Raw genomic sequence first — 27,289 nt, forward strand, 5'->3', positions numbered from 1 at the left:
AGAAACGAGATTCTGATTTTTTTTAACTGAGTAGAAATAGAAAGACATTCACTTCTCATAACTGAAAACATAACTCTTTTTTCATAATCATTTATGAATTTTGTGAACCAACATCTAGAACACTTTCAAATTACAAAGAGGAGTAATTCTGACTCATGGAATTACTTTTTCTGACAAATCCAATTTGCACAGAATAACCTAAATCAAATACATAAAGTTAAAAAAAAAAAAGTATGTCAAAGATAAACTCTAACTTGACCTGGAACTCTTTAAGACTCAGCACAGAGGCGTTATCTTTACCTTCTCCCCAGATGATGGTGTCTACACTGTGAATTCAATTACTTCAGTGTGCCAACAGCAGGTACAAGTATTTCAGAATCTGCTAGAGCCCACCTCTCGCCTTTGAGCCCTAGTCTGTATTCTCAAACCACCCTCTGAAACCTCAATGCGGCTATTTCACAGCCACCTGAAATACAACACATGCCAACATGCAATCATGCTCTTCCCCACTCATTCTGATGCTCCCTACCATCTCTCCAGATGCAGTCACTACAGAGTCCTGTCTCTGCCTCCCATGCCATTCAAGAGAACCAACAACTTATCTCCCCAGCCCAGCCACCCCACTACCTGTGGCTCGTGACTCACCTCCTGAAACCACTGATACAGCCTCTTTCCTGATATGATCTCCAACCTATAACAAGCCATCCTTTGGATCGAGTCACTCCCCTGCACAAACCTTCAATGCTTCCCCACTGCTTTTAGCACTGACTTACTCTGCTAAACATAATCTGTGAGAGCCTTTAATAAGGTTGTCAGCCTCATCCCTGCTCACCCCTGGGCTGGGCACCGGGAGGTTTAGCAACATCCTCAGCCTCCACCCACAACTGTCAGGGCACCTTCCCATGCCAGCCATCACTGTGACAGATGCAAACGTCCATCAACATTGCCAAACGTCCTCCAAAGGACAAAACTAGCCCCTAGTTGCAAACTACTAGCTTGAATTAGCTAATTCCTCTTTCTTCTCCTCTGTCTCACTTGTCACCCTGAAGTTACTAGAGACACCAGTTAAGAGGCCGGCAACTACGGGAAATTCCAGCTCTAGCCCTTCTAAGCATTATGGCCTTGGCAAGGCTACCTGGTGTCTCCATGACTTATATTCATCAGTGATGAAACAGTGATGCTTTATAAAAAGGCCTGGGGCTTTTCACTCAAGTACTCAGACAGTGTATAAAAGGAAACGCTGAATAAATGTTAGCTGCTGCGGTTGGTCCTTGAATTCTATGCACTCCTTCAGCCTCACAAGATTACAAAAAGTTCTCTGACAACTCCCTTTCCCTTAAGGAATCTCCTCATCTTTCAAATCTCAGGTGAAAGGCCACTTCCTCCAAGGAAGTCTTCCCAAGGCCCTCAAACATGTCCCTTGTGGCACTCTTTAATGAAACTGTTTACTGTTCTCTCAGAGCACTTACCATAAATACACATATTACATATTTCCTCAATTCTAAGAATACCAGTGACTACAGTACACACACATAACCAGTCTTAAAGACAAAAAGAAATAGCTAAGTATCTGAAATCTGAGGAAGAATCTAGTATGTGGTCCTCAGTGTCTACTTCCTTTAGAATCTAAGCTCCATACTAGAGCTATATACTCCATACCCTCTAAATGTAGTCATGTACACACAAAATTGATGCTCAATAAATGTGTGTTGAGTGAATATTAAAAGTTTACATTGCCAGGTGTGGTGGACCCTGTCTACACAGTGAGCTCCCAGTCAGCTACATATATGGAGATCCTGTCTCAAAAATAAATAGATAGATAAATAAATAAATAGGGCCAGCCAGGTGATGTCAGGTCCCTCTAATCCCAGCACTTAGGAAGCAGAAACAAATGGATCTGTAAGTTTGAGGCCAGCCTGATCTACATAGAGAATTCCAGGATAGCCAGAGTTATGTAGAGAGACCCTGTCTCAACAAACAAAAAACAACAAATAAAAAAAAGCAAAGTTCATGTTTGTTTTAAAAAGAAATTAGCTGGGCAGTGGTAGTGCGTATCTTTAATCCCAGCACTCAGGAGGCAGAAGCAGGAGGGTCTCTGAGTTTGAGGCCAGCCTGGTCTACAGAGTGAGTTCCAGGACAGGCAGGGCTATACAGAGACACCCTGTCTCGAAAAACCAAAAAATAAAAATAAATAAATAAATGAAATGAAGTGAAACTATAGCCTTAAATGAAAGCTAGAATTAATACTCATTAATTCCTGCTGACTACGGTAATCCTTTACATTTTAAGAAAGCTTTTGTACTTGCTAAAATTTTTTTATCTTTTATTTACCATAACCTAAAAATAAATCAGTTATTCAGAATAGCAATATTACCAGCAGCTCTTAAAGATGCCATTCCATAAAGCACTACTAGACAGTGTCTTTTTACCTAAGCACAATCCACCTCTTTAGACTCTTTTCCACAGGCTGTTATCTATATTCAAAACCCACAAACTCTGGTTCTCCTAGATGCCTGAATGTCTATTACCTCCTCTGACAATAAATGATAATCCAATAAAGTGGAGTCAACTGATGAACTTATAAACAAAAAGAATACATACATACATAATGGAATATTACTAAGCCACTAAAACAAAACTTAGGCTGCCTAAAAGAAAATAAGATTAGGAAGAGCTAGAGATCAGGAAAGACTGCTATAAAACCACGTTTGCTGGGCATGACAAGGTCCTTGCCACTCAGAAATTCAAAGCAGCTGTGGTTGCCTATGTAAGCCTTACAAAAGATCAAGCCAGTCAACATTTCAGTAGGATGGGGAGGTGCCCATGAGGCCCTACCCCTAGCTAAAGACCTACTAGCAACTGATGGCTGCTGAGAAAGGGAGAGTCCGTTTTCCCAGGGGGTGTGACCATGCTCTGACAGGTATACCCACACCCATGTGCACACAAGCAACCCTAATTGGACTTAGCGGGTTATAAATGGGGGGGCCTGAGATGGAGGGGCTCATGAGGCATGGACATGAATACATATATGAGATTCTCAAAGAAGATAATAAATATATCTAGAAAAACATTTAGAAAAAAAAAAGGCTATTTGCAGTCCTTTCTAAAGGCTTCAATTTCTTTTCAGAGTACTGCTCAGCAGACATAATTGTTTTTTAAAAAGAGTAACTGTTCAAATATTTTTAGAAAAACAGATCTGTGTGTGTGTGTGTGTGTGTGTGTGTGTGTGTGTGTGTTATACATGTATGTTCCTGGGCACATGTGTAGAGTTCAGTGAACTGTTCTCAGACTTGCTGAGGCAGACTCTCTCACCTCTGCCCACTAATACACTCCAGGCCAGCTGGACCTCAAGTGTCCAGACAATTCTCCTGCCTCCTCCTCCTATCTCCATAGGCATGAAAGGATTACAGATGTATGCTATACTACCACATCTGGCTCTTTATTTAATCTCCAGGACCTGAACTTGTCAGGCTTGTGGGCCAAGTGCTTTTACCACTGAACCTCTCCCCTACCACCTCCAGTTTTAAACCCCTGGCCTCTATGTTTGTGCACATACACACACAATAAAAATAATTTTTAAAAGGTATGGTGACACAAACTCTTGTTTACCATGGGAGTCGACAGTATCAAGTCAGGAGAAGCAGAATTTCAAGTTCTACACAGGGAATCTGAGCTAAGGCTAGGCTACATGAGAAAAACCTTTAAATACTAACAACAAAAAGTTCAAATTAAAATAGCAAAGGGATAGCACCACCATTACCTGATTGAGAGTTTTTAAGAGTTGTATATACACCTGCTACAAGTTTACACTTCTAGAGTAAATAACTTAGTGCTTTTAGTATAATCAGAGTTGTACAATCATCACTATTACCAAACTCCAGAAACCCATACACCTGAGCAGTCACCCCTAATGATCCTCTCTGCGATCACAATCTATCAATTTCTATGGATTTGCCTACCCTGGTATGTCATATAAATGAAATCAGAATTAAAATGTTTTATTATCATTCAAAAGCTAACTAGCTTTCAAGAGGAAAAAAAGACTGATAACCCAAAAGGAAAGCACGCTGACCCTGAATGAGCTCTGAGAGCAAATCTGCAACTATCGTCAGAACTGAAGAAAAGCTGGAGCCTCAGGAAGAAGGCCCGGTCGAAAGCGATCCTAAATCTCCAGTATACAGGAAATGCTTCAGAGACTCATAAAGCATCAGCCCTGCCCACTCCTCCTCCTTTCCCCTGAGTTATCAATAAACTGAAACAAAAACTCCCTAGAAGCTCTGTTAGTATCTGGAGGATTAAACACAAAACTGCCAGCACAGCCCAGGATCCAGCTGAGTTGGAGCTGTGCTTGCCCAGCATGCACAAACCCTGGGCTTCAGCTCCACCACCACAGAAACCAGAGAGCAACACACTCAGAACCCCAGCTGTTGGGAGGTGGAGACAGGAGGATCAGAAGTTCAAAGGCGTCCTTAGCTATATAGGGAGCTCAAGACCAGCCTGGGCTACATGAGACCATCTCTCAAAACACAATAAATTAATACACATATACATACATACACACAAATCCACTGCGATGTTTCAAAAAGCAACCTCAGATTATAATTCTGTACAAATACCCTGTAAGGGCAGTTGCTGCCAACACTCACCCAGCAGCTCTGGGACCTGTGAGGTCTAGTGAGCCATAAGCCAAAAGCCCCAGCAAACATGACCCAACTATAATGAAAAACTAATTTCAGATGAAGTCTCAGAAAATCAAATTCAGAAGGGACACAACTCTAAAGACATTTTACCAGGGCAGATTTATGATGTGAAAGGGCAGCCACCACTCCCTGCTCCTAGCAACCACCCCAAGCTGGGTGAAGTGCGCGTCTGCCTCCCCGGGCTCGGCGGGCATCATTTGTACACCTCAGCACACACCTCTCTGGCGATGTTACTCAGGGCTTCATCTTCTGCAGAAAATCGGTCCTTCACGGGTGTTCTCTTCCTTCCAGAACCAGGAGTCCCCATCTTGTTTTTTAAAATAATTCTTTAACTCTGAAAATGAGTTTGCTTGTGTTAGGCCCTGAAATAAACAAAAAAGGTAAGTTAGGATGTTTCATTGTGCAATTTTTGAAGCTTATTTAAACATTCAACTTTAACACTGCAATTCTATTTCTCCTCAAAGAAATCAGTAACTGAATTCCTTTGCCCACTACCAAATTATTTCAGTGCATTTTAGGATATTTAAATTTATATCAATTACCAACTTGCTAACTTCACCAAGCCATTCACAACAACCTACGAGAGTATGTTATCTTAGCTCAGAAAACTGAAACAAGCTATAATTGTACTGAAGAGCATAAAATTAATAAGGCTTTTCCTAAAATCTATTTCCAAACAAGAATGATGCTTCATAAATCATTCAGTCTAAAGTTTTAGAATAATTTACTCACAAGATTTCAATATTGAGCTTTAAAGTAACACAAAAGCAAATTTGCTTTTTAGCATATTTTAAAAACCAATTCCAATTAAATCACAACTACACAGAACAACTAACAGAAGGTCATTATTCTGCAGTTAATTATAAGCAACACTTTTCATGCAATAATTGCCTGATACTACAAGCGCTGAAGACAGTAAAACAGGCAGCCAAGTACTTGAGAATGTGTCTATGTGCCTAAGATCACATATCTGTACATATATACATATACATGCATAATGTTTATATATGTACACACACATGAGAGTACAAGCAAAACTATGTAAGGGATCAAAGGGTACTAACATGGGGGAAATAGGGGGAATGAGCACGGGAGAAAACACAGTGACAGTAATATATACATGTATGAATTTTTCCTATGAAACCCATTACTACTCACAATGAATATATTCCAACAAAATTATGCTTTTAAAAAGAGGATCTCTGGGACCTCTCACAACTGTTATTATTAGGCGCACCTAATTCTTTTCTAGAATTTAGCAACAAGGATGACAACAACCTAAACTAAGGCTGACAGAGCCCATGAAAGCGGTGCGTGTGTCACGCCCTGGGTTTACTTTCTATCATGCCCACCCCCAATGTCTCCCCATGACAGAGGGTATGACAAACTGAATGAAAGCCCCTTCTAAATACAATGCTGAGAAACAGAGCTCATTTAACCCAGCACCCGGTAAGTCTAAATTTTTTTCCTAATTTTAATAAAAGAAACTGGAGACATTTATTACAATATGACTCACCAAGATCCCCGAGTAAGTTTAACCCCTTAGAACAGGATATGTTCACCTGGGATACAGAGACAAAATGTAACTAATAATAAAAAAATTAAATTAAATTAAAAAAAAAGAACAGGGGATGTTAAAAATACACGTGACTTTAGTGTGCTCAAATTTACTTGATTGAACAATATTAAGTAGTCCAACCAATGCCTGGCCCAACCTGAGTGAGACCCCATGGGAGACAGCCAACCCCTGACAGGATTGACGATGTTCTGCTACCCTTAGACTGGAGCCTAGCACAGCTGTCCTCTGAGTGGCTCCACCCAGCAGCTGATGGAAACAGAGGCAGAAACCCACAGCCAAACATGGAGTGGAGCACAGGGAGTCTTGTGAAAGAGTGGGTCAAGGATAGAAGGATCTGGAGGTGACAGGATCTCCACAAGGAAGACCAACAGAGCCAACTAACCATGGCCTAGGGGGGCCCTGTGGAGACTGAAGCACCAACCAAGGAGCACGCATGGACTGGACCTAGCCCTCTACACACATGTAGCCGATGGGCAGGTCAGTCCTCATATGGTTCCCTAGTAACAGACATGGACTCTGTTGCCTGCTTTTTGATCACTTTCCCCTGGTGGGACTGCCTCGCCAGGCCACTGGGGAAGAGGTTGAGCTCAGTCCTGATGGGACTTGATATGCTGGGGTGGGAGTGGAGGTTTCTCTAAGGAGTAGAAGGGGGATAAACCGAGCAGGGAGGGAGGGTGCGATCATACAGACAGGAGAGAAGGGGCTATGACCGGGATATAAAGTGAATAAATAAATAAAAATTTAAAATTAAAAATACAAACCACTTTCTATCCTACTCCCCAGAAAAAAAAGAAAAAAAAAATTAAGTAGAACCACTTCAATAGAAATGTTTTTCCCAACCAAAGTTCATGGCAATCTTATCTTTTCTGACATGGCTTATTAGCCTGAGCTGGCTTACACTTTGTAAAGAAGATCGGAATAACTGCCTGAATGTACTCCATGTACACCAGAGGTGTGCCTGGCGCCCAAGGAGGACAGAAGAGGGCAGTGGATCTCCTAGAACTAGCTACAGACTGTTGTGAGCCACCATGAGGGTGCTGGGAACCGAACCTGCATCCTCGGAAAGAGCAGAAAGAGCTCTGGTGAGACATCTCTCCAGTCACAAGTTGCCTCATGTTTGTCAGTAAAAGCAGATGCCAGACCTAGTGGCCCCACCTTTAATCCTAGCACTAGTGAGGCTAAGGAAGATGAGTTTCTCTGTGAGTTTCATGCCAGTCTGGTCTATGTAGTGAGTTCCAAGCCAGAGCTACACAATAAGACCCTTTCTCAAAAAAAAAAAAAAAAACCAACAAATTAAGACTGGGGATGACCAATCTCTTTACTGTAAATAAACCTATCTAGATAAATCATATTTGAATGGAAGCAAACAAAGGTTCCTCTCTGAAAGGAACAGCTGACAAATTATTTCTTGAAACTTACAGGGGAGTTTTCTTAGAGGTCTCCAACCTTTCCCCAGGAAGGCTCAAATGAGCCACAATTAATGCAAGCATTTAATAAACTACTAAGCATCCCAGAAATATGTAAAGTATCTTTAATTACCTCTTTTACCTATATAACTCATAAAACTGACAAAAGGCCATTCCTCATTTTTATCTACAACTTTAGACCATGTTTTATTATGGTCCCAGGCACTCAACCCAGGGCAGCATGCTAGATAAGGCAAGGAGTGTATGAATGAGCTGCATGCTCAGGCCTTTCCTTCCTCCCCTTGGAGGTGGGTCCTCACCATGCTACCCACCCTCCTGAGCACCTGAGGCCGTGGGCACATGCCACTGCCACGGTTTAGGCTGTAACTGAACAAAGACAGGATTAGGCTATCTTCTTCAGTACGCATATATGACAACACCAGTCAAGTTAAAGACTTTTGTTGACTCAAGGAATGATCTGTTAAAAAATTAAAACACTTTTGACTATGACCACTTCACTGTGAAGAACATTTACGTAATGAAAAGAAAAAGCTGGAAGGTACTTTGTGATATTTTAAGTCTACTTCTGAGAATATAAAGGAATACGTGAGTTTGTTGCCGTTTTCAGTCTCCTCAGCAGCCAGTATACACAGAAACAAAACTAAAGAAATTATTCAATAGCACACTTAAAATCTATGCATGTTTTTCTAAATAAATTTTGCCTTAGAAAAAGATCTCTATACAATTTTAAACTTAGTTAATGAGGTACAAGCCAAAATACACAGTGTTTAAATGTACCAGTATCTGCTCCATTTTATGTAACAAGAAAGGCAAAGTGATGAAATCTAGATGGCAGGTTCACTGCACTCAGTTACAACTATTTCAATTTTTTTGTATAATTCAAAACATTTTAACAATGTATTTGGGGAAAATAATGCTTGAAAAGTATGACTGACTAGGTCAACAAAAGACCTGAGAACTTATGAATTTTATATTTTTCAATACTTGATTTGAAAAAAAAAAGGTAAAGGTAATCTCATACAAATAGTTACATATTCACTTGAAAAAAAAAAACAATTGGCAAAAGAAAAAATGGTCCAATTCCCTGAATTAGAAGACAGGTCAGAGGAGAGAGGGGAGCAAAAGGAATTAGCTCAAGAAATCAGTCCTACCAACAGCAAAATAAGATTAACACATAAAATGAATAAGTCATTTGCAAAATCCATAGAAATAAAAAGTGTATCAAGAAACTGAGAGAAAGATATAAAACATTTTAAAAATGTAGCTGGGCCTGGTAACATGTCTCTCAAAACTTCAAATGTTCTGGGTACAGTGTGAGACCCTTAAAACAAAAGAAAAGAATAACTGCACTGGCTAAAATGCCAGCACTTCACTAAGGAAAGGGGGAACTGAACACAAATTTACTCTCCAAAGAACATGAGAATCTATAGTGTTTTTGCTCAGCTCATACTGTCTGATGCCTATATTCCACAGGGTTATCCTAAGAACTGTAGAAAGGCCTTTTTAGGTTCTGTGGTCTGAACGCACACTATTCCCATACCCGACACAACAGACACTAGCCTGCTTCCTCTCCTCATAGATGGCATGCCAGTGGTTGCATTTTCTTCCTTGCCAACTATGCTATTCTATAAGTATAAATATAAATGTAAGTGGTTACATGCTTGAGACAGTTTTTAAAATAATTAGTTATTAACTGCAGTGAAGTCAAACTTAGATAATGTACTTTTACCAACAAATGCCTTCTTCCGTACCCTGAAGAAATTACTTCCCAGTGTCATTCAAATGGCCTTCTTTCTAAATACCTGTTAAAGTTACCTCAGAGGATGAAACAGTAGGAAAAAAAGTACATAGTGTTAAAGACAGAGACTTAAAATTGAAAATACACAGAGAACAAGAAAGGATCTAGGGAGATGGCTCAATGGGTGAGAGTCTTTAGTGTGGAAGCATGAGGACCTAAATTCAAATCCCTAGTATCCAAGTAAAAAATAACCAGGCACGGCTTTGTGGCTGTAACCTCAGTACTACAGGAGATAGAGATAAGAACAAGACGAGGATTTCCTGGCTACGATCCTAGCCCCAGGTTCAGCAAGAGACCCTGTTTCAGAGGAGCACGGTGGAGAACGACAGAGAAGAATACCAGCACCCTCCTCTGGCACACACACTCGTGTGCACATACTGCACACACACAATAATAATAAAGCATAGATAAGTGAAAGTGAACAACACAAGCCAGGTAACAAAGAACAAAGCTGAGCACAGAAAAGAGAGAGAGAGAAACAAGTAATATAATTTAAAATCTTTGTTATAATATGGAGGTTTAAAATTAAAGACTTTTTACAAAATGTCATATAGCTTTCCTTGTTCTACATTTTTTAAATGCCTGCTATTTTAAAGGCATGCCTTTAATCCCAGCACTGGGGAAGCAGAGCAGGCAAACTCCGTGAGTTTGAGACCAGCCTGGTCTACAAAGCAAGTTTCATACCAGCCCAGACTACACAATGAGATCCCCATCTCAAAACAAATAAATAAATGTACCTACCAAGAATTTGCAAGGCACTTTTTGCATGGTACGGCCATTGCCTTGTAGTTGAACAAAAGAACAATGGGAAAAATTAGAGGGAACAACGTTAGCAAGAAGGTTCCTGTAGTATCCATCCATCCATCTTTTTAAAGAGTATTTTTATTTGCCAAACCTAGGTCTTCTGCAAGAGCAGTGCACACTCTTAACTATAAGCCATCTCTGCTGAGCCTCCATCTATCTATAATTATGTTCTACTAGGGAGGGAAAACAGTATGGGCTCAAGAGATGGCTCAAGAGTGGTTAACAGCACCAGCTGCTCTCCTTGAGGACCCAGATTCAAAGCCCAGTACTCATACGATGGCTCATAAACCTCTATAATTCCAGTCCCAGAGGACCTAATGCCCTCCTCTGCACACTTGTGGTACATGATGCACATAGGCAACATACTCGTACACATAAAAAAAATTATTTTAAGGAAAACCCATTTATTTTCCTTTTGTTGTTTCTTCTGGTATTGTATACAAGAAATTGCCTATCTTAAGGCCACAATATTTACTCCTGCTTCCATGATTCATGAAGTTAACTTCTGAATATGGCATGAGACAGGGATCCAACTTTATTCTTTTGCATGTAAAAATTACTTGTCCTAGCACTACATATTGAAAACACCACTTTTTCTCTAGTAAAATATCACGTCACCCTTATGAAAAATATCAGGTGGTGCGCCAAGATGTCTCCGTGGGTTTAAGTACTTACCAAGGAAGGCAGACAACCGTGTTCAATTGCCAAAACCCATGTAAAGGTGCAAGGAAGACAATCAAGGATACCTTGTTCTCTTACAACCTCACCTGCACCATAGCACACCCACGCTCTACCCATACACGCACTAACAATAAAAGTAAACAAAAATGTTAATCACCTAGCTATAAAATTAAAGGCAGACTCGGGGATGCCTGGTTCCGTTCCATCAATCTATGTTTTTCTTTATGCTGTACCACACCATCCATTGGTGTGACTTTGTATGATGTTTTAAAATTGAAAAAAAGAAGTCATCCAACTGTTATCTCATCCTTTAAGATTTCTGGTTTGTGAGTTCTGTGCATGTCCACATAAACTTTAGGAACCGTTTGTCATTTTTTTGGAAGAAATAAATGAAAAAGAAAAAAATGCATCTTGAATTACAATGGCAATTACAATGTCTCTATAAATCAATTTTGGAACAACTTTAATAATATTAAGTCCCTGACCCAAATGATGGGATTCTTTTCAGTTATTTTGGTTCTCTTTATTTTGCTCTACAGTCTCTTGTTTTCAATGCCTTGCATTTCTTTATTAAATTCATTGCTATGTCACAAGTGTCATTTAAAAGCTTAAATGGACAAGGAAGTTTCTATAAATTGTGACCAAAAAAATCAGGTTACCACTAACCTGTTAACAAAAAAACAAAAAAACAAAAAAAAAAAAAAACAAAAACAGAAGGCTGTGAAGTCAGAATAAGGAAGAATCCAAGAATGAGAATCAAGGAAAAGCTCTGAAGTCAATTCTCCAGATACATTTAGTCTTTAGCAGAGCCGAGGATGGGTAGATGAGAGACTGTAAGTACATTTTCAGACACATGTAAGGTGTGGTGGCACACAGCTATAATCCTAGCACTTGGGAAGCTGAGGCAGGATGGTGGCAACAATGACCCGCTTTAGATCTTATACTAAGGTGAGGGCCATTTTTGATCCAACACCTATAGCCTCCAAGTACACTGGCACTCAAATGTACTTTCCAACACACACACACACATATAATTAATAAATATTTTAAACTAAATTAAAAAAATTAATAATAAAGAAAACAAAATTTGGGGCTGGTGAGATGGCTCCATGGTTAAGGACCTGAGGACCAGAATTCAGTTCCCAGTAAATACTTCAGATAGCTCATGACCATGTAATGTCCACTTCTGGCATTCAGGTGTACATGCAGACAGAGTACAAGAAACAAAGAAAGAGAGAAAGAATAAAAGAGAGAGACAGAGGAAGGGAGGAATGGAGAAAGGGAGGAAGAAAAAGAAAGAAGAGACAGAGAAAGAAAGAGACCATAAATACTTTTAAAAAGAAAACGAAATTACATGAATAAATATGATTGCCCCGATTTCTTTTTACTCTGTAATAAAACAACAGAAAATGGCACAAGCTGACACTAATAGCTTAATGTCACACTGTAATGAATGGCGGCCTCTGAAACCTCAAGGGACACAGAAAAAGAAAAAGAAATTTGTAAATGCCTCTTCAGTAGAAAAGATGAAAAGGGGCAAATAGACCAAGCCAGGAAGTGTGTTAGACCATGCACCTGTAAAAGCTATGCAGAAAGACAATACATCCGGGTTTTCACCTTGTAAGTTTTAAATACTGCGTATAAAAATGTTACCTTAATGGCTGTAACAGAGCTACTTCTGACCGAAAAGCATGAACTTGGGCTGGGAGATAACTCAGAAACTAAAGTCCTTGCTCAAAGTCCTTATACAAAGTATGACGACAGGAGTTTGCACTTCCATCAGCCATGTAACAGACAAGCTGGGGCAAGATGCCTGGCTAGACAGGGAAGCAGGTCACTCCAGGCTCCTAGACAGACACTGCCTTAATACATAAGACAGAGAGCAACAGGGGACTCTGTTTCAACCTCTAAACTCCACATACATGTACACACACACGAACACCACAGACACATAATACACATTCGAAAAGCAACAATAAACTTATAGTAACAACAGTGTTGAGACAATAGCAATAAATTAAATAGAGGGAGGGCCCGTTTGGTCTATAAGAACAACTGGCTGAAAATTCTGTACCTTGTCCACCATTTTAATAGGTCTTGGTGGCAGGCATGGGACACACACGGCCTTGCCTTCCTAGGTAAGCACTCTGTGACTGAGCTACACACCTAGGCCCTTTATCCACGTTTTTGTGTCATGAATAGAGGAGCAGGGATGGACAGAGCAGGGCTGGAGACCTTGCTCCACACATCCCAGGCCCTGGGTCTCAGCCTCAAGCACTAAATTGGGAATCCTCACTTCAATTAATTTTGATTTTTTAATTCCATATCCAAAGTTTAATATATACATATGATCATAATTTCAAACATAACTCGCTAATATTTTAATGTCTTTAAAATAAAAAGCTGAGGGCCAGAGAGATGGTTTACTACCAAGCATGATGACCTGAGTTCAACCTCCAAGACCCACATGAAGAAGAGAACCAGCTCCTCTACGCACCCACATCACGGTGCATTAGCACTTCCAATGTGCACAAGCACACAAACAAATGTAATTTAAGACTTGAGTTCCAGTTACACACAGAAGAGTAACCACAATTACTCCATCTACTTCCTTAAACTCCAATAAATCTTAAGTTTTGAGGCCTGGGTGGCAGTGGGAGGCTGTAATTTCAATTAAATATTTAAGATGCATAACACTAAGTAGAGAAAGGTTAGCTGAGGATAGCCAGCATGGCTGTTAGAGCACAAATGCCTGCAGAGAGTGAGTCAAACACGAAATGAGCAAGCTGACCTCTACAGAGCTGTGCAGCATGGCTAGAAAGCAGGCATGAAGGCCAGGCCTCCACATTCCCCAAAAAAAATCACATCACTTTTAAGGTCTCTATTTACCATGCAGTTAGACCTCCAAGACACTGTCCACAGGCAAGCCAGAAACAGAGATTACATATTGCCGGTATCTCGATAACGTGTCCATTAGACATGATGCTCAAACACAGAGAGCCAGGCCCTGCTTTCCAGGGCTACAGGGAGGAGGGGACGGGAGTGGTGTCTTCTCAACGTGATGAAACACTCTGGGGTTGGACAGTGGTGCTGTTGGCCAGACAGCTTTGCAAACACATTAGAAAACACTGCAAAGACCTTCACTTTAAATGGGTAAATGTTGTGAAATATAAATTTTACCTCAATAAAGAAATAAAGGCGTTGGGTGGTGGTCGCAGCACACGGCTTTAGTCCCAGCACTTGGGGGCAGAGGCAGGCACACCTCTAAATTCAAGGCCAGTCTGGTTTACAAAGTTAGTTCCAGGATGGCTATGCACATAGTAACCCTGTCTTGAAAAAAAAAAGAGAGAGAAAGAAAGAGCAAGCAAGCAGTGGCATTCCTTTAATCCCAGCACTTGGGAGGCAGAGGCAGGTAGATCTATTTCAGTGAATTCAAAATAAGCACGGTCTATAGAGTGAGTTCCAGGACAGCCAGGCCTACAGAGAAAGCCTGTCTAGAAAAAAATAATAATAATAACAATCTCTTAGACAGATTGGAAAGTTCAGAAAATCTCACAGAAAAATGAAAAAGCCAGAAAATAAAACCAAAGTTTAACTAAGCACAGGAGTAGTGTTGGGGTAATCTTTTTGTACACTGTGTATAGGCCATCTTTGTATTATTCAAATGTTGGTTTCCGTACCAGCAGAGTGTAACTGTCAAGACTTGGTATTATTATTTTTATGGATAATCACTTGCCTTAGTATTTTGTAAACATATACTTCTCTTACCTTTCTGATTGGTTTAATAAAGAGCTGACGGCCTTATAGATGAGGCAGGAGAGAAAAGGTGGGACTTCCAGGCAGAGATAGGAACTATCAAAAAAAACAAGGTGCAGGGAGATTTGCCATCCAAACATGGAGGAAGTCGGACATACTGGGACTGAGGAGCAGTAACAGAGGCCATGTGGCAAAAGCGGCTAGAATAAACAGGTTAACTAAGTTTATGAGCTGGCGGGGAACTAGCCTACACTATCAGGTCCAAGCTTTCATAAATGATAAAATGTGTCCGTGTCATCATTGGGAGCTAGCAGGTCAAGACAGTTCGGTGACGGAGTAGGGTCTGCAACGCTAACATTTGAGAAACTGAGGCGAGAACTAAGGTGAGAGGATTTGAGAGAGGCGGTGAAGTGAGGCTGAGGAGAGCTGGCAGACTGAAAGGCCAGTGTGAGCCAACAGCAGTGTCTGACTCACATCAGGAGCCACAGTGAGTTATCACAGTGAGTTCAAACACTGAAAATGAGACTGAAAATATTTGGCCTCTGAGACTAGGAAAAGCAATCATAGAGAAGTTGACAGAATGCCTTGAGACTTCTAGAAGGAGCTCTGGAAGCAAGATAGACTCATGAATCAAAATTACAGATAATCTACAAGTGACCTATAACCCAATCAAGTCACACTCTTCTAAAACTTGACTATGAAAGATAGTTCAGACATGTAAAGGCTTGAAATTTAACCTATTTTATCTTTTTCACTACGCTATTAAAATGCTTCATCAAATCAAAGAGGATAATCAAATGGCTTGAGCATAAAATCTAACGCACACAGGAGCATTAGGGGTCCTCACTGGTATGATGGATATTCCCAGGAAAAGGAAATACAAATTGAAACCATGCAATTCAAAAAAAACTAACAGAGGACCACTGTCATTAGCAAACTATCACAGTCTTTGGGATAGCCCTTTAACCTGAACCCTGTGCAGGTTTTCATCCGAATTTAGTCTGCCTTGACTCCCATGTTGAGTTTCCCTGCGGTCCCTCCCTCTGCCTAGATACGCTGATCAACGTCACACCAGAGTGTTTAACTTCTATCCATCCCCAACAGGCAGAACACAATGCGCTCAGAGGCAAGAACACACAACCAGCCTGCTTCCCTAACCACATTTTCCAGATATTTATGAATACCTTGTGAACATTTCAGCTACAACAGGTGACTTGATTATCATGAGCCACGTGTTCCTCAGAACTCATTAACAAGTTTTCCCAAAAATAAGCCCACCGAGGGCTCAAGGAAGACTTTTGATTTTCCTCTCAGGAGCCTTCATCTAACAGTGGGCAAAATGGACTTTCCCTCCAGTCACTCAGTTTTCCAAAGCCAAACAACATACCACTCAAAGAGACACAACGCAGCAGAGACTGGCTCACCACACACCAAGCTATGTCCCTTTTCTGCCAGAGTTAGGTTCTGTTGTCATCTGTCCTTGGAGGTAAGCACAGCCATTTCATTGCATTCTTGACAATGCAATGTGGGCAAGAGCAAGCAGGGTCCAGGCCTGCCATCAAACTTTCTGAACTCTACTACACTCCCTCTCTTTACCCTGGCATCTGCCAGCCAGATGCCAAGCACTAGTGAAATCCTTGAAGGCCCTAGGGGACAGAAGAGTCCCTAGAAATAAAACTCTTGAATGATTGTGGAACAGACTAACTCTCTGACTGCTTTCCAACTCACAGTAGACAAGGACCATATTAAGACTTAAAGATTGTTAAAGCGGTCAACCTGAGTCATGGATGTCACACAGCAGCAGGACACTTGCCATACATGCACAAGCCCTGAATTCAGTCCCCAGTACCACAAAAGCAATTAACCTGCCCTGAAACACACAGCACATGATACAGGTTTCCAGCTTTTCAAAATTAACGCACATACTGGGTAGGAATGCATACATACAAGTGAAGGAAACTGGGGAGCAATGGCCCCAAGAGAGCCACTAGGTGTAGAATGTGGCAGGTAGAGGAGGACAGTAGGTGCCAGGGAAGTCAATCTTGAGGGACCAGCTCAGATAACCTTCATATGTAATTTCTTAGCCTAGTAGTGACAACACTGATGCTCACTCTTCTTTAAAACCATTTTTGTTTTATATTTTTCTATATTCCATAAGATAGTTGATACTTATGTTACATGTTGGTATATACAGGAAGAGTTGGAAAAAATGAAAAACAGTTGGAGCATATGGGTGGAAACATAAACAAACAGAAAATTATGCAAATTTTTAATAGAAAAGAAAATTTAGAAAGGACATAATCAAAATATAATGTGTAGCTGAGTAATAAACAGTACCTAAAAACATCAATTACTGACTTCAAAATTGGAACGCTACAAGGACATAAAGTAGGAAGCAAAGAAGTGAAAGCTCGGAATGCCTTATTGGGGGGGAGGATCACCGTAGGCTAGAGGCCAGGGTAGGCTACATAGTACACTCAGGACAACATGAATTACAGTCCACCCTGTCTCAAAAAAAATTTATTACAAAATAACAATGACACCAACAGTAATTCTGAAGACAGTAACATTAAAAGTATTCACTTCTTTAAACAAAGGAGATATATACAATGTGTCACTTTGTAACCAGGTATAGCAAACAAATTCTTAGGTGGCTCCCTGCCCTGAATCTCTTTTCTAGTATTTATACCATTGTGTAAATACCACTGACACATAAAGCCTTTGGGTGGGACCTGTTATTTACTTCTCACCAACAGAGTAGGGCAGAGGTCATAGGATGGCAAGCCTGTGACTGTGTTCCATTATGTAAGGCTGTGGTGCTGACTGACTTACTACACAGATTCCCAGGGTAGCTTGATGAAGTACAAGAACTACAAACAACTGCAGGCTGCCTCAGGAGCCGGGAGACAGCAGTCTTGAGGAGTAAGGTTATCACCAGTCAAGGAAGAACCCTCAGTGCCTGACCCACAAGAAAATCAACTCTGGCAACAACCTACACAATCTGGAAGAGGATTTTCCCAAGTCTCCAAGTGAGACTCAGCTGAGTCAACCCTCAGTGAGGCCTCAACACACAGCAGAGGACGGAGCTCAGCCATTCTCACTCAGACTCCTGTCACAAAGAAACAGAGGCAACAGAACGCATGCTGTCTTAAACTCTTAAACTTGTATGATTACACACAGTAGTTCCAACCTTTAATTCTTTGAACAAAAACGAAACAAAGTTAGACAATACAAAAAAATAACGAAAATACATGGTGGAGGTATACTTTGGAGAAAGAAAGGAAGGAGGCAAAAAGGGAGAGAGGAGAGAGAAACAGAGAGAGAGAGAGATCTCTAAATACCAACAACCCAAAAGGAAAATTCAGAAAGCAACTCCATTGATAATAGCATTAAAAATAATAAAATACTTAGGAATAAGTTTAACCAAGGAAGCAAAAGACATATATTAAAAACACTGCCAAAAGAAAGTAGGAAAACAAATTAATTGAAAGACAGCAATATAATAATAGCAAAATTGGTCAAAACAATACACAAATTCAATGTAATCCTATCAAAAGCCCAGCATGCTGGTTAATTTTAACTGCCAACACACCTGGGAAGATGGTTGGCCTGTGGCGTGTGTGTGAGGGGATTCTAAGACTCAGTCCACTGCCCAGGCTACCCTGAAGTCTATCAGAGTGAAGTAAGCTATCAAGCAAGCAGGCAGCAGCACGGATATATTCATTTCTCTCTACTCTTCACTATGGGTGGAATATGGGCTGGGAGTTCCTGCTTTGACTTCCCTACAATAATGAACTGTGAGCTCTAATTTTAGGCCAAATAACCCTTTTCCCTCAACCTTTCTTGATTTAAAATTTTACTACACAACTATAGTAATTAAAATGGTCTGTTATAGGCACAAGGCAGACCCATAGATCAGTTACATAGCCCATATATAATCCCAATGTACATGGTCAAATGATTGTCAACAGAGGTGCCAAGACTATACAAAAGAAAATGGATCATCCTTCCAATAAATGGTGACACTGGTAAATTCATACTTGAATAAAGTTAGACCCGTTAGATTACACAATACACAAAAGTTATCTCATGGGGCTAGAGAGATGGCTCGGGTGTTAAAGGCTAAGCTCATCACTAAAACATAAAAACCCATGATGCATCAAGACCTAAATATATGAACTATAATCTTTTTGAAGAAAACGCACAGGAAAACCTTCATGACATGGGATTCAACAAACATTTCTTGTCAAATTTGACAAAATTAAAGGCAATAAAGGAATATACAAGCTAGATTTCACCAAATTTCACTTCTGTGCATCAAACCCCACTATAAACAGAGTAAAAAGGCAATCTAAAGGAGAAAACACTGGTAATTAAAGGGTTGATTTCTTGGACATATAAAGAACTAAAACTCAATAACAAAAACAAATGAAGGGCCAGTAAGATGGCTCAGCAGATGAAAGCATTTGCCACCAAGCCTGAGTTTGGTCCCTCAAAGTCATGAAAACCTGGGAGGAAAGAACCTCCACAAAGTTGTCTTTTAACCTCCACAATAATGTTGTGCGCACATGTACATACAGCCAGATACCCCCACCGCAACCCCACCCCGTGTGCATGTATGTATGTGTGCATAAACAAATACTAATATAATTCATTTTTAAAAGGATGTGGAGCTAGAGACACAGCTCCCAGGTTAAGAGCACCACTGCTCTTCCAGAGAACATGAATTTGATCGTCAGCATCCACAAGAGGCTAACAAGCATCTCAACTCGGCTCCAAGCGGATATGATGTCATCTGGCCTCCCTCCATGAGCACTGCATCCACGTGGTACACAGACATACGTGAGGCAAAACACCCATACACGTAAAATAAACTAACTTTTAATTAAGAGACGGGCCAGGTATGGTGGCACACACGGTTAATCTCAGCACCGTACACAAAAGATCCTCAACATCATTAGTAATTAGGAAAATACAAATCAAAACCACAATGAGATATACTTCACAAACCCATTAAGATAGATTTCATGATCAAAAAGAAAAATTGTTAAGAAAAGAGAAAATAATAAGTGCTGGTCGGCTGGCACACTGCCAGCGGGGAGTAAAACAGTACAGCCACTGCGATTCCTCAGTATTTAGACATTAAATGACCATGATTCAGCAGCTCCCTTTCCAGGTATGTACACAAAATAACAAACTGGGACTTGAATGCACAGTCATATGCCATGTCCTTGGCAGCATTATTCATGATAACCAAAAGGTAGAAGACATAAATGGGAATCAACAGAAGTCAAACATACATGCTACAGCATGAATGGCTTTGATGGCATTATGCTACATAAAGTGAGCCAAACAGAGCAAATATGTGATTCCACAAATGTGGATCTAGAGTAGATTAGAACTTACAGTAGTTAAATCAGAGACAAGGGAGCAAAGTGGCTGCCAAGAGCCACAGGACCTGAGCATCTGCTGGGCAGTTTGAGGTTCGGCGATGACTATGTTGGGGAGATGGATTCCCCGGCAGCTGTGCCACACTGCTCTGTAATGGGACAGGCTTTAAGGGGTTGGTGGCAGATCAATGGCAGAGGGCTTGTGGAGCAGGGCAACATCGGGTGGAGAAGGCTTACACTGTATACATTTTCCACAGTGAAAAGAATGGAAAAAGTCAATATGGCAATGTTACTTCAGTTTTACTACGATCCAAAAAATAAAACTGGATGGATTTCAAGAGATGAATTTGGCAAGACAAGGAGACAATGACCTCAGTTCCTGGATTGTCCACACAGATAAAGCATTATCCATAGCATGGGGGGACATTGATTTGAAACAGAAATCTTTGTTTATCTTTTATCCTATACCCATTGAATCACTTAGCTGGAGTACTTAATTGTACTAAAAAAAAAAAATTGGTAACAACTGGTGTTTACTAAATTTTTATTAAACATAAACAAATTAACAGGAAATTAAGTATCTTATTTTGTTTTGTTTATTGTTTTTAGAGACAGGGTTTGTCTATGTAGCCCTGGCTGCCCTGGACTTGCTTTGTAGACCAGGCTGGCCTCAAATTCAGAGAGCAGCATGCCTCTGCCTCCTGAGTGCTGGAATTAAAGATACTCACCACCATGCCCAATGCACAATAAGTATCTTAACATCTTATTGTTAGTAGGCAGTACACTTTCATTCCTAGCTGTTAAAATGTTTCTGTTTAAAAGTGGAACTACAAAAAGAATAACTGCTCCCAAATAGCTTAAAAATTAAATGTTTTCAAAAGCACTAAATTATAGCCATTACATCAAAACCAGTTTAAAACAATACTCATATGAAGAAACTCTAAGATATATACAAGGTTCAAAGTGGAAACAATGGGTAAAGAGAACGTGTGATTCTGACAGGGTGTTAGATGGGGAGGTAGCAGCCCACTCTTCAGAAAATAAAAAACACCCTGTAAGTTTAACTTAAAGGTTTCTCCCAATTGTTAACCATTCTCCGTCCATCTGTTCCATGTTTAATTTTTTCGTTTTGTTTTATTGTTCTAGGGGAGAAAGCCTTACAACGAATCCTGAAGACATCATCATGAAATGCTAATGACCCCAGAACTAAATGTCCTGAAGTAACAGCCTAATGTAACACAAATGATGAGGAACCATCTGCAGACTCACAGCTATACCTGCAAGCTGAATCCTAAAGAAAGCTTTGATTGCAGGACAGCTCAGCAGGGAAACAGGACATGAACCTTGGTCAGAGGGTGTAACCCCAACGGCTTTCTAGTCAAAGTGAGATCCCCTGAAGAACTTTAACCTAAGTCTCACCAAACAGAAAACACCAAAGTTTCCATGCAGCACTGCAAAGCACAGGGAGCCAGCTATGGCGTCCACTGAGAGGTGCAACTTCAGGGCAAGAAGGCTCACTGGGTGAGGACACTTGCTTGTCCCAAGCTTCACAACCAGAATGTGATACCCTCAAAGCCACCGAGCAGGAGACACAACTCTTTCAAATTGTCCTCTAACTTACATACCCACACATACAAAATACATAAAATAGAAGAAAATTAAATAAAATATGTAATTTCACAGCACTTTCAAGGGAGAAATAGAGTAAGAAGATAATTTAGCTGTGTGAATTCTAAACAGTCGTTATTCCAAGATCCCAGTGGCAAGTGTGAAGGACTGTGAGTTGGTTGACCATTTCAACTAGGAATATGACCTGCCTACACCCATAACAATGCAAAGCACACACACAGTCAATCATTTTGACTGGTTCTTGACAAGTGCTCCCAGAACCAGAATATAAAACACTAAGCTGGGACAATCCCATGTTCCTTCTCGTGCACATCATTCCTCTTTAGTTCTCTGCAATCAAACTCTTTCCAAAAATAAGTAAATAAATAATAGAAAACAAAAACCCGGATGCTAAGACAGAAACACCTGAATGTAATATACATGCTCAGCAGTTTCAGCCCAAAACTTAGCCTCAATCTTCTGAAGGCAAACGGTCTTCACAGCTCCCTCCCCCTCTTCTGCAGTTGCCACTTTCCCTAAACCGCAGGCCTTCCTGACTCGCAGCAGGGCCAAGCCAGATTATGGTTATGCGGTAGATCCGTCCGGCAAGTTTTGACAGGGCCTCAAAATAGACCCTGGACTCCATCCAGGGAAACTGCCACTCCTGAGTGCCAGCCTCACCACACTTGAGCCTCTCAGCACTGACCCCTTCAGTCTCTCATTTCAAAAGGACAAAGGTGAACCTCCCCCGGCCATCAGCCACCTAAAGAACTTCAAATTAAATTTTTGAAGCTCCCTTATCCTGCTCACCAACTCTTTGCCTACACCTGCTTCCTGCTTGACAAAGGAATCCACCAACAGTGCTCTGGATGGCCAAGAAATTTCTGGCTCTCGCATTCAGTCTGTTATTCTTTTTTGAATAGACAAACTAGTATGTAGAAGATAAAGAAGAATCATTTCTTTCTCTTATGACAAATATCAGTTAACTTTAACAAGACAAAAATGTAAACTATAAAAAAGTTGTATTTTTATTTTATTTATTTATTTGGGGGTCTTGTTTTTTGGTTGGTTGGTTGGTTGTTTTTGTTGTAACCCCAGCAGACCTAGAAGGGGCTATACATACCAGGCTGGCCTTGAATTCAGAGATCTGCTCTGCCTCCCAAGTGCTGGGATTAAAGGTGTGTACCACCACACCCAGCTATATAAAAGTTTTGAATTAACAGAAAATATAAACTCTGAAACAAACCTACAATATAGAGCCATTTTACCAAATATAAGTAGTTTATTTTTATGAACACCAGGCTTCAACTATAGTATCTTGACATTAACCAATTCAAATTAATTCTGTGACACTTAAAAATGTTGACTTACAAAACACATTTGCAATTTTGAGACAAGGTCTTACTAGATGCTGTGTATACCGTAACTGCAAACTCTCAATCTCCTGGCTTAGCCTCCCAAATATTGACAACAAGGTACATGATATGAAGCCCAGTTCACAACGCTTTTTAAAATGAAGAGATGGGTAAAGAACATAATTTTTTAAAACTTCTTCCTCCTCCTGTGGCTGAGACTTTATTGTGTTCACAACCTAACTATCAACCTCAAAGTCATACATTCAAAACTACACTACACAGATTGACTTAGAAATGGGTAAATACATGTTTACAAGGTTTTTCTAGAGCACTATTTACAGAAGGCTAAAAATGACCTAATGCTTACTAATACGGAATTAGTAAAACTGTTGAAAATGAATAAATCGAGTCTTTTTAAAAATGAGATTGGTGTGGGTGCAGAAAAATATCTCAGACACATCACAGGTAAAGACACTTCTAAACACAGGTAACTGAGAATCTGAAGGAGGAGAATACATGAAAAATCATTAGCATGGTAGTCTGGAGTGGGGAATAGGAGGATGAAAAGATAAAAAGTTTGTGGCAGAAAGGAAAGCTCTTTTTCCTCATATGACAATTTATCAATCTGTGAAAGGTTCACAAATGTCACTGAACGCTTATCATCAGCATTTCTTTCTATGCGCATCATTTCTTCCCTCATTCCAAGTGTCTCTGTTTTTACCTCTTTCTTCCCTGCCCCACAGACTAAAAGAATAGCACACAGGGAGCAAGTCTCCATGACCGTCCAAGAAATAACTCTCTCTTGGATCCCCATGACAACCACAGAATAAGTACATAAATGAAAACCTGTATCACATAAAAATCCCAGTTTATAGTTTATAATTTTAGCCTAGTGTATAACTGCTTTTCAGTCTAGACTAATTTACTGTTAACTAAAAAGTTTGAAAGGTTAAAAGGCAAAACGTAATGTCAAACATTCATTTCCCAAGATAGTCCACCCATCTATTAGTTTTAAGAGGAAAAACTGGAAATAAGGGCTAAGATATTTTACTCACAAGGTAAACTGCTTGATTCCTTTCCTTTTAAAGTTTAAAAACCTGGGCTATGAATGATGGTGAGAGTCTATGCTTCATTTGCAAACATACTGGATAAGGTAATATATTTTCCCATTCAGACTCTCCAGAGAGAAAGCAACTACCTTAAAGAGAAAAGCTACTATCCCAACTGTTTTGTAGGTGTAACAGACAGTACTCCTTGGATAAGGACAGAAGAATTTTATTTCCTTAAAACAATCCTCACCAATGCTCCCACCGTGACATAGGGACAATCACCCCCACCCCATCATCAGTTCCTCAATTATGTTCCTTTTCACAACAGGAACAGGAGAAGCAATTCACAAAGATCTTTGTAAGAAATCACTCACTCCTCCATCCTAAATTAATTTTAAAAAATTGTTTTGTATCACTAAAGACAGATACCTCTTTTCTCTTCACTATGGAGATGCTTAAATCCTAATCTACAAAAATTTCCCTTATGTTTTTAGGCATCAAGACTGTCTCCAATGAAGGTTTTCACAAAGGGTTTTCCAAAAGGGAATCTCTGGTTACAAGGAACAGCAGCTCTTAAGTCATCCTATCAGCATGACAAAAAAAAAAAAAAAAAAGCAACATTAGGGAACACTCTGAATATAAGAATAGATACCCAAAGTGAAAAAGATGCCAAAATTTAGTCGAAGAATTAAAGGAATGTCTGTTTTACACAACACCAATAAACTTAATATTACTTTCCAATTAGTCAATAGGTCTTCTGTCAATCAAGGTAAACAAAAAAAAAGAAAGAAAAACAAGATTTGCACTATCAAGAACTGTGGGACTCAAAGTTATTCTGCATCTCATTTTGAAAAATTAAAATGATCAAATTACACTGCAGCAACACAAAGTTATTTCTAGTTTGAAATTAGTCAATTCTAAAAATAACCCAAAACTTCAATACACAGTTCCTTTCAGAACAGGTTAGCATAGTCTCACTCTGCATCTTTAAGGAAAAGATGGCAAAGTGCTGTGGCCTCCCACTCAGGAAGCTACTTTGTACAGTACAGACTCACAGTACCTTAGTGATGGTAGCTCTTCTTTCCACTGACATTCATTTGGCTTCTAAACCCCTTCATTTGTCTTCCCACATCTGGTTTAAAAAAAGGGGGGGGGGAAATCACAGCAGTCCACTTAGTAACTAACAAAGGATTATAAAAGACATTATGCAAAGTTTAAAGTTTTATTTCCATACCACACTGCATGACAATAATCACCCAACAACGAAGAGAACCAAACATTATACATCACTTGCTATAAAGAGTAAAATTACCTAATTAACCGGGCAGAAACGAACTTTGCTTTCCACTATTTCAATGTGAAGAGCCAGATCAATGATTCACACAGTGAGCGTGACCTAACTTCCTATGTGAATCACACTTTCCGAAATTCTTATTCGTTATGAGTGTATTAAAGACGAGGTCATCGTCTCCCTGTAGTTGTTAAACAGAGCATGATGTTGGTAAATTAGGGCTCACTCTGAAAGACATTCAAGCCTTGGTAAACTTGGCCAAGGAACACTATGCATTCTCCAGTAATTGCTTATTTTCACACCTATTCCTCGAACAAATACTGGGAAGAAAACGTCAAACACTAAGGATCTGTCTGTCTGTACCCTGCGTTCCATCTCCCCGCTCCTTTTCTGCTCCTCTTCCCGTGAGATAACACAACACAAATAGTAGTCACTGTTATCCTGAGTCAATCAACGTACTGTACAAAAAACTGTGCAGCAAAAACGCTGAGTCACTAAATGGGAAAAAAGCAAAAGGGGACTACACATAATGAAAGTTTGGGGTACCCTTTAGCCATGTTGCATATCCTGATGCGGGGGGGGGGGGGGAATACATAAAGCAAACTCTTGAACTTTTCTCCTCTGGGTTTTATTTCCCGGCTTCCTGCTGGATATCCACAGCAAAGGGAAACCAGGCCGGACTGGCGCTCTGGAACTCCACAATGTGGGTGTAAATAACGCCCCGTATTAGCCAGGCATTAACCCTGACCGTCCTGCCCTGAGCCTGTTAAGCCCCGCGCTTGAATTCAGATCAAGAAGGAACCAGGAGATGGGGGGGGATCTCCCGTAAAAAGCTACGCCCTCCACCGGCCTGACAGCACTCGCGGGGCGGCTCCTCCCGGGACGGGCTGAGGACGGGGAGACCGAGGGAGCGCGGCGCCGGGAGCAACGGGAGCTGGGGCGCCCAGCTGTCCGAAGGGATGCCGGTCCAAGGGGCGTAACCCCTTCGCTCTCCCCCGCGGGGGGCGGGCGAAGCGGGAGCCGGCGACGCGCCGGGCGACCCCAGCGCGGAGCCGGCCCGGGGCAGCGCCTCGGGACAGCCGGGCCCGTCGCCGGCCTCTTACCTGCGTGCGGCGCGGGCTGAGGCTGCGGCGCCTCCCGGAAGGGCCGGAGCGGCGGCCGGGGAGCGGGGCGAGGGGCGCGGCGGCCGCTCTGCGTCCCCACACCGTCCGCCGCGCGGGCCGCGGGGAGGCAGAAGGAGGGCTCCTCGCGCCGCGGCCGGTCGCGCCGTCACACTCGGGCTGCCCTTCGCGCCGCGGCCGAGACGGCGAACGCCACCCGGGGACGAGCCGCAGCCCGAGCGGCCGCTGCAGCTGCGGCGGTGGCGGGGCAGAGGGGCGGGGCCACCGGCCGGCGACCCGCTCACCCGGAAGTACTTGGGGCGGGCGGCGGGGCGGCGGGCGCGCGCGGCGCAGGAGCGGCCGGATGGGTAGCGGGGCGCCGGGCTCGCGTCGGAGGGTGGAGCGGGTGGCGGGGAAGGCGACTTGCTCTCGCTCAAGCCGGGCCTGGCCCCGAGAGTTGGTACCGGAGCGTTTCGTGGCCGTGCTTAGGCCTGGTGGCCTCTGAAGTGGTCGGGTGGGAGAGAAGGGCTTCGATAAATGAGGCACCGGGCGCGCGGGCTGTGGGAAAGGATGGGGAGCGTGGGTGTGGCTGCACGAGATAAAGATACCTGCTTTTAAAGAAGTTTCCAGCTGAGTCTCCAGCGCAGCTAATAGGGCTCTTGCTTAGCGGTCTGTAGCCCTGGGTTCCATTCAGGTATGGTGCCGTACACACATTGTCCCAGGTACCCTGGAGCCTGTGGCCGAGCAAAGG

At 41.5% G+C, this 27,289-nt stretch overlaps 1 protein-coding gene across 11 annotated transcripts in view; it reads right to left on the reverse strand.

The window, feature by feature from the left end:
• Lrrfip2 (LRR binding FLII interacting protein 2) overlaps positions 1-26,679 on the reverse strand; it is a 96,819-nt gene extending 70,140 nt beyond the window's left edge. For all 11 annotated transcript variants that reach the window (XM_021654671.2, XM_021654668.2, XM_060385179.1 and 8 more), the window contains exons 1-3: positions 26,542-26,679; positions 25,208-25,279; positions 4,918-5,062 (exon numbers count right to left, since the gene is read on the reverse strand). In XM_021654671.2, coding sequence (XP_021510346.1) covers positions 4,918-5,007 — 90 coding nt within the window. In that variant the 5' untranslated portion in view covers positions 5,008-5,062; positions 25,208-25,279; positions 26,542-26,679. The remainder of the gene's footprint in view (positions 1-4,917; positions 5,063-25,207; positions 25,280-26,541) is intronic.
• Positions 26,680-27,289: the final 610 nt, after the last annotated feature.

The sequence above is a fragment of the Meriones unguiculatus genome, chromosome 6, assembly GCF_030254825.1.
Source record: "Meriones unguiculatus strain TT.TT164.6M chromosome 6, Bangor_MerUng_6.1, whole genome shotgun sequence".
Classification (NCBI taxonomy): domain Eukaryota; kingdom Metazoa; phylum Chordata; class Mammalia; order Rodentia; family Muridae; genus Meriones; species Meriones unguiculatus.